The sequence below is a fragment of the Pyrus communis genome, chromosome 4 (assembly GCF_963583255.1).
Source record: "Pyrus communis chromosome 4, drPyrComm1.1, whole genome shotgun sequence".
NCBI classification, from domain to species: domain Eukaryota; kingdom Viridiplantae; phylum Streptophyta; class Magnoliopsida; order Rosales; family Rosaceae; genus Pyrus; species Pyrus communis.
In genome coordinates, this window is record NC_084806.1 from 28371953 (window position 1) to 28381760 (window position 9808).

The following is a 9808-nucleotide window of genomic DNA, read 5'->3' on the forward strand; positions in this document are numbered from 1 at the left end:
ATTATGCCACATGTGAGATAGGGTTAGGAGTTCTTGTTGAGTATATTTGAAGTGCTTGATGTTTTCATCCATCGTTGAGTCCCAATGACGATCCATGAAGACTATGCTGCATGTATCAACCCAACCAAGACATGATACATCAACAAAGTCAATGCCAAGACATATTACGTCTACATCAGCAAAGCATCAGGAGATTGAAGTCATGCAAGCCAATCCCAGACAACCTTGCCGACCTCTACACGACGTCACTGCCGAAATCAACCTTCCAAAAGCTTGTCCAAGGAATTAGTATGCCTAACCATCCATATGCAATGCTTGTAGTTCTCATTTGCAAGTTTTATCAAACTCAGGAGGAGTATCCAGAAGTATACTCACTTGATCTTAATGTACTATTTTTCCTTACGATTATGAGCATTTTTCCCACTAGATTTTTGCTACCTAACTAGGTTTTGATTAGGCACCCATCCTGGGCTGGTCATGCCCTTGTGAGCTCTTCTACTTGCGTCCAGAAGACGTATAATTTTGACTTAATGAAACTTCTCAATTTTCTGCTTAGTCTATGAGTTTTTATTCCACCTTGGGTTTTACCATAGTGAGGTTTAGTGAGTTTTGCCTTTTATGCATTCTTCCGTTGTTTTGAGACTCACATTCGCTCATTGTGCCGACGACTTCATCAACTGTACTTACTTCGTCGTTGAAGACCTGATGTGTCATTTGTTTGATTATTTACACACTCAAGGGGGAGTGTTGCATTCCTATTAGATTAGTAATGTGATTATGTAAATCCTAACATATCTAGGATATCTGTCACATCCCGCCCTGGGCCCCCCACCACATCTCGGGCTCGACTCCACCGTAGCACGATATTGTCATCTTTGGACCCCGACCACACCCTCAAGGTTTTGTTTTTGGGAACTCACAAGAGAACTTCCCAGTGGGTCACTCATCTTGGGATTGCTCTCGCGCGAACTCGCTTAACTTCGGAGTTCCGATGGAACCCGAAACCAGTGAGCTCCCAAAAGGCCTCGTGCTAGGTAGAGATGAGAATATACACATAAGGCTTACAGTATCCACTTCCCTGGGCGATGTGGGATGTCACAATATCCTTATAGGATTCTATCATATCTCTTAGACTAGATATTATCCTATTAGAGTTGTAATCCTATTAAGGTAAGGTATTAACATTCCTTACTACTATAAATAAAGGTACAATAGAGTGGAATAGAACACACCTCACAATTACACATCTCTCTCTTTTCTCTTTATGCCGCACCCCCTCCCTCCCTGTATCTAACATTCATAAATGTTCAATAAATTATGCTTACAACATAAATAAATAAATAAAAACAATTTGAGCGATCCGAAAGAAAAATAAAAAACCAAATGGGGCCAAACGTTGCGTGGCACTTATTAGTTTAATAGTAAGAGAACGGGAAGAGAGAATCCTGAATCACGCACGGCACTCACACTCCATACGTTAATCTAAGCGAAACCAGAATCAGTCTCGCAGTTCTGCCAAATGGGTTTGAAGGTATGCTCTCGATTCTATCCCCTTCCCTTAAACATCGATTTAATCTCATATTATCCGTGAAAATTCATCCTTTCGCCGTTAAATTTACTACTTTTCTTGGGTTTTTTGTAGTTCAATTAGTTCAGATCTGTATTCTAATTTGTTTTGAATTTGATGAATTTCTCAAGATAAATCAGCCAGATTTATAGTTAATTATAGTGGGTTCTCTTTAATTTATGTATTGTACTTGTTTTGCATTCATTTGGGCTGAGATTTTGATCCTGGTATAGTGGATCAGAGCTTTCGTAACTAGTGTTTTTCACTGTGGCTCCAATTAGTTTAGATCCGGTTGTTATTAACGTGCAGATCATCGTCTAATGAGGGTTTTCGGTTCTTTTTGCTACATTCTGCTTTGCTTGTTTTCTTGGACTGAATATGAAATAAGGCAGTGTCTGTCTGAGATTTGTGATAAGCAGGTGCAAATCTGTTGTCCAATCTACCAATTATTTGCCAGCTGCCCAAAAAAAACTATTATCTATGAAAAAACATCGTCCGGTCAATCATCCGATCAACGTAGAATTTTATGATTCATAATTTTGTATGCATTGTATTGCTTTAGCACTTGTATAATTGCCAAAATCATCGTAATGAAGAGGGTGTATCTCCCAAATTGTTTAATGAATTCAAGTCAGTTTTAGTGTCAAACAAGGTTTTAAAAGACGCTAGGCGCTAATCGGGCGACAGGTTGGGGCCTTGCGCCTAGGCGGATTTATGTAAATCTATTATATTTCTTGTAAATAAGTGTCAGTTTATACTTAAAATATAAACAATTTTATCATAATCATCATAAACTACAAATTAGAATGATATATATATTATGAAGTATTGGAACATAGTGAAAACATAGAGAACAAGCATATAATGTGTGTTCGTTTAAGTCTACAACAAGTCTCTTACAATTTATTGAAAAAAATAAAATGCAAAATGAAAGTTATCTATTTTCTGTCTAAGTGAGTCGCAACCTAGGCGGGTCTGGGCGGGCGCCTCAACAGGTCTAAGTGCCATTTCTTAATTTTCAAACGCCTAGGCATTAATCGGGGCGGTGGCCAGCCTCCTAGTGCCTAAGAGGGGCCTAGGCAGCGCTAGGCGGGAATTTTTAGAACAGTGGTGTCAAATAGGCAGCTTGGACTTGGAACACTCTGTCTAAAGTTAGCGTGTAAAGAAGCTTAGTATATGGTCTTGTTCTTAAGTTATGCATGTTTATTGTTGAATTGTGAGTTAGTATTAGAAACACCTTAGTAAGAGTAAGGAGTTTCTCCATTTAAGCCTGCCCACTCAGATTTGGCTAGTTATCTGCTTTCTTTTGCGGTAATAATTTGTCACTGCATGATAGTATTTGATCGTATGATCTACTTCCTACTGTATAATCAGTTATGAGAGAATTTCATTGTTTTGACTAGTATTGCATTGACAATAAAATTGAACATGTTTGGTACATGTGGAAGGCATATCTACCTTCTATTTGATAAAAAATCCACTTGCTTTAATTCATAGCTTTTACTTGTATTTCCTCATTTATCGATTGCTTGTGTCAATTGCAGATGATGATAATTTATTTACTGTATAATATTTGATGATTTGGTGCCCATGCAGGAGGAGTTTGATGAACACGCTGAGAAAGCGAAGACCCTTCCCGAGTCAACAACCAATGAGAACAAGCTTATCCTCTATGGGCTGTACAAGCAAGCCACTGTTGGAGCTGTGAACACTAGTTAGTATAATGATCCCTGAAAAATATGAGAACGCACTATTTTGTTCTCTCGTTGCAACACAAATTTTCCATTTATGAGATTGTCAACCATCCTCTAAATCTTCCCTTCGCGTTTGTTTCTTTGTGGCTGACTTGCAGGCCGCCCAGGAATCTTCAATATGAGGGACAGAGCAAAGTGGGATGCATGGAAGGCTGTTGAAGGTGATACTTCTGAGCATAATGTTTATTATTATTATTATTATTATTATTATTATGTGTCAATCTTCTTCGTATACTCTTGCATAATTGATACTTCTGAGCATATCGTTTATTATTATCATATGTCAATCTTCTTCGTATACTCTATCATAATTCTAAGGTATAATTTTCGTTCTGGCAGGGAAATCCAAGGAGGAAGCCATGGGTGACTACATTACAAAGGTGAAACAGCTGCTGGAAGAAGCAGGAGCTTCTACTTGATGTTTTCGTATGGTGTTATTTGATTCAAAATAAACATTGTACACTTACGTATTGGTACTTTGTTATATCTAAATGTGCGAATGTAACGTCTATGGGATACTTTCGGTAGAATGGTTGTACTTTTAGTTGTTTAATTGGAGGGGTTTGCAGTGTTAGTGAGTTTGAGTTTGCCAATTTGCTATTACCTTGACCATTAGTAATGCTTTTAAGTATGCTTGGTTCGGTAACGGACTAGCTTTTGGACTCGTGATATTTTTCCTTCGCAATTTTGGAAGAGAGAGGTTTGAATCTGTGCTTCGCATTGATTAAACATACTTTCTCATCCCAATTTAGGAAGAGATAAGTTGGAATTTTCACTCCGTATTGATTAAAGAGATAAGTTTAGTTTTTTAGATTGTTTACACTTGATTACATAAACCTGCACATCCATCAAAATGTTGGTGATAATACAGGATGAACGCTGCTCTGCTCTTCTCTTGTAACGAGTCATTCCTTTCCGCTTATATTTTTAATATAAATCACAGCTTGATACGTATAAATTGCACAAATGAATTGTTTCGGATAAGGAGAAATGAAATGGTTCATTTTCCTCAACTTTTTCCATGGAGGGATAAATGTTATGCATGGTTGAGAAAAGTGAAGTTGTAGACCATGATTAGTAATTGCTACGCACCTACCAATAAGATTACGATTGCATTTGACTCTAAGAGTCATACGATTGCATTTGACTCTAAGAGTCATACGATTGCATTTGACTACAAGGGTTATATTTGATTCCTTTTTTATGTGCGTTGGGATGATATAACTTTAAAGTTAAATTTGATTTCAAAATTAACTTCATAACTTTTAATTATGGAGGAGGATTCCCTCCCCTCCTAATCTCTTCCTTTCTCTCCCTTCCTATTTGAACAGTTACGATTTAGTCACGTCAACATCTTATAGAGACAATAAAACAAAAAATAATATGTGAGAGGAGGGGAGAGAAGGGGATGGAAATAGGAAGGGAGATAATCTTCCTCCTTTAATTATTGGATTGGAGATGGCTTAAAACAAAGTTTAATAGGTATCTAGAATCATCAATCTATAAATGGATGTTAGTAGTTGGGTTTCATGCTAGTGGAAGTGGTGGTGGCAGCAAGGGCAAATGTATAATGGAACCAAAGGTGGGTCCCAAGACCACCAGAGGTCGGGAAACACGCATGTGAAAGTCCTTTGGAGATCCTTCAAATGTTTGCTATAGACCCTTTTGTGCCCCCAAAGTACTTGTTTTAATGTTTGCTAGGCACATTTTCAGTAAGTTACATCGACAACACTCAACAAAAACTCTCAATAGTACTTATCAGATTGTTGATATCTGTTGACATGCAACATGGTTTGGCTGACAAAAATAAACCTTAGTGAATAAATTGAATTTGTTTTTGAACGCTTCACGCTCTGTTTCTATCTAAAAAACTTGGACCCTTAACACTAAGACCTCCAAAGTTCAAATTCTAGATCCGCCATTAAGTCGCGGCAGTCATGATGACGACAATGGTGATGACAATGACGGTCGTTGGATGGTGATGGCTGCAACAGTAGCGATGATAATGGTGGTGCTGATTGTTAGGTGGTGATGAAGACGACAATAGTGTTAGTCGTTGCCTCGCCCATGCGATGGTGATGGCGGAGATGATGTTGGCAGGATTGGTGGCAATGGTAATGGTGGTTAAGGCACGTCCGCGGTGGGCGTGTAAGAAGAATAATGGTGATGGTGGCATAGCGTTCAATTTTTTTTTTCTATGCTTATGGTACAAACACAGAAATTGTTGTATGATTTAATATTATATGTCCAAATTCTATATATTTCTTCATCTTCATCGCAACGAAGAGTTATAATCTTAAAATCCCAATCGAAAACACCGCCCAAATTACCTTTAATACGACTTTCTGACTTTGTTTTGACTGTTGTGATGAGTTATTGAAGGCCAAGAAAAACCACAAAAAGAAACAAAAGAAAAAGAGAATAAAAATGGAGAAGATATGCAAGTCCAGAGATCTACTGAACAAAAGGACAGCTAGAGATATAGTATTCCCTTACACGAGAAGCGCCGTCTCTAGCCAGAATACCTTCAAGATCTCCGATGATTCTGGCCAACCATATCTCCAAATTTCTTTGGATTTCTTTCAAGTTGTTTCTAATGGAATCTGAACACCGCCGTGTGTTGTGTTTGGGCTGGTTCCCCAGCTCATCTCCATAAGAACTCTTCCCAATCTCCGTTTGTACTGCCATCAACTTCTGTCCAGTTTCTGTCGCACGTTGTTGAAGTCTAAATGATTCGAGTAAAAATTCTGTTAGTCGTTGTGTACGAAACTCTGGACTGAGTGTAGGTTCGGAAGGATCACTACCTTGCTGCAAAAACAAGAAAATTTAGTGAGCAACACGGCCCAAATGGTAGCGTGTCAAGTATCATTGGAGACAAGTACCGAAAGTTCCATAAATCAAAACAGATGTAAATTACCACAAAAGAATTTATAATTTTAGAAACCGCTAAGGTACATCTCAGACTAATAATTGGGACGTTATACGATAACTGCAGAAATTATGAACTACAAAGGAAAGTTTATTTTCAATCATTTGTTATATTACATCTTGCTCACACTGATAAAATAGACATGATGTTATGGTCAAAGCTGCTAGTAGAAAACCGAAATAACCAGTTATAGTAGGCATTGACTGACTAAAAGAAGCAAGGTTTATGTTTTTATACATATGTTTGTAAAGCACTTCTCAGCGTACCTCACACTTAAAATAACACAGCAAAGAAAATGTAAAATATGGTATAAAATAACGCATAAATCAGTTGGATAATTAGGAATGGAAAAGTCAGTAGTTTCAAGAGGGATTTTGAATTATTGATTTCAGATCATGAACTCTAATGGCCGAATAGGGGGCGACTTCATCCCACATGTACACGGGGTGCAGCGATAACTTAGTGTACAACATCACCTAAGAGATGTCTTGGGGTCAGCTAATTGGTGTGCTTGAGGCATAGTCAAAGCAATACAACTTTGTTAACTTCAAACTAACGAAGCAGTTGCTTCTCATTTATAAAGAACCTCCTGTTTCGTTCCTTCTACTCTCCTTTTTTTTCTTCAGTTGTACTTTCTGTTGTTAATGGCAGATTTCAACTTTATTAGCGTTCCAATATAATCGGGGATTATCAGAGCTGTCTTACTTTTGTTTTTCTTTCTGTTGTAGTACTTTCTTCTGTTAATACTTGGGCTCTCTACAACATTTAACAGACAATAAAATGGCATAACAAAAGTAAAACAGGGAACATAAAACAGAAACATAAAGCATTACCATTCTTCTGCACAGATCATCTATCTTCCCCGCAAGAGCTTGATACCTCTTGGCCTGCTTCCTCATCAATGAAGGTAACTTAGAAATATCATTCTTTCCAACAGTTTCCAAATTCAGTAATTCCTGTTCAAGTAATTTTAGCTTAGAGGATATTCTTGTCGACTCACCATCTAGCTTCCAAGGCGACTCCCTAGGAAAGAAAGACGTGTTGATATTTAATTAGCTGCAGAATATTAGCTAGACGCTTCAGAAATGATCAGTAAGTAGGCTGTCCAATATATACCTTGGTACAAAATGCTTCATGTGATACAACGGTTCAAGGGATTCATAGTGTACATCCTGCATAAGGAGGAGAACGGATTAAAACAAGTTACGAACATTTCCAATTTGATAAATTCGGAGAAGAGAAAATACGCCAACATAATGGTTAACGTTCCTCAATAAAAAAAAACTTCAAAGAACAAAGTTTTTTTTTTTTTTGTCAAACGATAGACTTTGTTAGATTAGATATTAGATTAGTCACTGACGGGTTTTGAACCCATATAGTTATGCAAAGGCTCAACACCTTTCCACCACTATGGTAAAGGGCCACTTGCTTCAAAGAACAAAGTTAAATCAACCAGCAAAGCAGTGAAAGAAGACCACATTGAATTGCTTTTAATAGTTCCCAATTACATTTGACGTTTGATGGCTCAGATGGAAAGTATTAAAAAGCAATTAAGTTAAACTTCCATTTCAGAACACAAGAAGTCAGAACAAATAAACAAATTTGAGGAGACTCGAGGGAAAAGAAAAAGACAATTTTTCTTCTCTTTTCTTTCATTTTTCCAAAAAAAACTGGAATAGTTGATCAAATCATTGCAGAGAATATTGGTGTCCAACTTCATTACAGCGATAAGTGCCAAACAAAAGGGTAAACTTGAGATGCCAAGTTACACAGTTTCGGGATAACGATTCGCCTTCCAGATAGAAGCAGACACATGCCTTGTAAATTGCCACTTGTTTGCTAGTGATGAAGGAGACAAATGCACCTCAGTATCTGGCAAGCCACTTGCATGCTAGTGATGAAAGAGACAATGCACCTCAGTATCTGGCAAAGGATTTAACTTCGTTTCTAAAAAAAGGTTACATCTCATCTAAGATGCTAATAATAATAATGGATTAAGATTTAGCCAATGTTTTTTTTTTTTTTTTTTTTTTTTTTTTTTTTTTGTTATGATTATCCAGATGCCAAATTGAAACGAAATCGAAGCCCCAATGTGTGAAAGTGATGGAGGCAAACCTGCCAGAGCTTGGAAGCATCAGATACCAAGTGCGAGTCGAAGCCGAAGCCAACGGCATTGTCGTAGACAATGACTTCCTCCTTGCCTCGGTGCTGGTGGCGGTGACAGTGGTTGTCGCCGTCAACCTCAGCCTCAGGTCCTCCTCCGCTGCTGGTGGCCATGAAACCAATCATGTCGTCCCTCTCCTCAACCACCATCTCCAAATCCTGAATCCTGGCACTGGAATCATCCTGGGTTTTCTCCAGCTCCAGAATCCTGGCATGGAGGTGGGCGATTTCTTGGTGGGCGTCGTCGATCTGGTTCAGCAGCCGCTTCTCCTCGGCTTGCCAAGCGTTGCGGTGGCTGGCGAAGATCTCGACGACCCGGGCATTGGCTTTGGAGTCCTCTTTTCGCCTGGAAGTCATGAAGCTCACTTGCTCTTCCGCCTGCCATAACCGCGCAGAGAGCTCGCCCACTTGGCTCTGGAGCTCCTGGAAGTTGTCGGGAGCTAAAGCCAGGAAAACACCCAGGCTCAGGCCAAGGTAGGAACAGAATAGCTTCTTCGTAGCATCATCTTCGTCTTCTTCTAGTTGCTGTTGTTGTAGTTTGTGCCCGTTTTCAGCCATGACTAGTGCCTGTAGGCTGTAGGGGAGAGAGAGAGAGAGAGAGAGAGCGCGAGAGATTTTGAGTTTTTGGGATTGTGGTGGATTGCGAAGCGAGTCGCTTTTGGGTGTGTGCGACTGTGGGTAACAGGGGAGGACGGAAAAAAAGCGGCTTTTGGGGGTTTGAGATTGTGCGAGTTTGGGAAGGAAGAGAAGACGGTCGCTCTTTGCTTTTGGCACTACGATTGGAGTCTACCTCTACCAACAAAGGCGGGGCAAATGTTATACCTATTATTTTAATGAATTCTTAACTGGTCTTTAAAATTAATAGGTGAAATAATCTGACCCATTAAGAAAAAGAGAAAATTAAAATTAACGGGTTGTGTCGTACATTATTCTTTATTATTGTAACTATTTTCGTTAATGGTTATTTCTCATTCTTTGTCAACATTACATCGCCGTAAAATATGTTTGTGAACATTTTAATCAAAAAGAATTCAAATTCTGGCACCAAATCATTTTTCTTCACAAAAACGTAACTAGAATTGCTTCATTATTAGATTATATCCTTGCAAATTGATTAGGTACGTAGTTGGGCACATAATGAAAAAAATTAGGGTTCATATATTGTAATGTGTTAACCTTGTTCTTGTTTTAATTTTTTATAATTAAACTAGGTCAATGGTGAAAATATAAGAAATCATTAGGGACATAGAAAGGTGACAATAGCTTACTATTAATTTAAAAAAAAATGATTCAATACCTAATGAACAAAACATCAACTTAATACTTAGTTTAAAAGAAGGAGAAATTAGGTTCTTATCCCTATTTTTTCTACTCCATTGATTAAGACCTTATTCC

General features: G+C 38.3%; 2 protein-coding genes across 2 annotated transcripts; one reads left to right on the forward strand and one right to left on the reverse strand.

Moving 5' to 3' along the window:
• The first annotated feature begins 1392 nt into the window (after positions 1–1392).
• Positions 1393–3895, forward strand: LOC137731489 (acyl-CoA-binding protein-like). The gene is made up of 4 exons (XM_068470609.1): positions 1393–1531; positions 3164–3281; positions 3420–3482; positions 3661–3895. Exons 1-4 carry the CDS (start codon positions 1520–1522, stop codon positions 3738–3740), a joined length of 273 nt encoding a protein of 90 aa, XP_068326710.1. The 5' UTR covers positions 1393–1519; the 3' UTR covers positions 3741–3895.
• Positions 3896–5648: 1753 nt separating this feature from the next.
• On the reverse strand, positions 5649–9227 carry LOC137732426 (uncharacterized). Its single transcript, XM_068471735.1, has 4 exons — positions 8366–9227; positions 7367–7422; positions 7084–7273; positions 5649–6129 (listed from the first exon to the last, which is right to left on the reverse strand). Exons 1-4 carry the CDS (start codon positions 8969–8971, stop codon positions 5776–5778), a joined length of 1206 nt encoding a protein of 401 aa, XP_068327836.1. The 5' UTR covers positions 8972–9227; the 3' UTR covers positions 5649–5775.
• Between the last annotated feature and the right edge of the window lie 581 nt (positions 9228–9808).

Excerpts from the sequence above, each read along its gene's own strand:
- LOC137731489 (XM_068470609.1), top strand. Across the intron at positions 3,282-3,419 it reads TGTTGGAGCTGTGAACACTA|GCCGCCCAGGAATCTTCAAT; the intron begins GTTAGTATAATG and ends GCTGACTTGCAG. Across the intron at positions 3,483-3,660 it reads TGCATGGAAGGCTGTTGAAG|GGAAATCCAAGGAGGAAGCC; the intron begins GTGATACTTCTG and ends TCGTTCTGGCAG.
- LOC137732426 (XM_068471735.1), bottom strand. The coding sequence starts at position 8,971 with ATGGCTGAAAACGGGCACAAACTACAACAACAGCAACTAGAAGAAGAC. Across the intron at positions 7,423-8,365 it reads ATGCTTCCAAGCTCTGGCAG|GATGTACACTATGAATCCCT; the intron begins GTTTGCCTCCAT and ends CTCCTTATGCAG. Across the intron at positions 7,274-7,366 it reads ATGAAGCATTTTGTACCAAG|GGAGTCGCCTTGGAAGCTAG; the intron begins GTATATATTGGA and ends TTTCTTTCCTAG.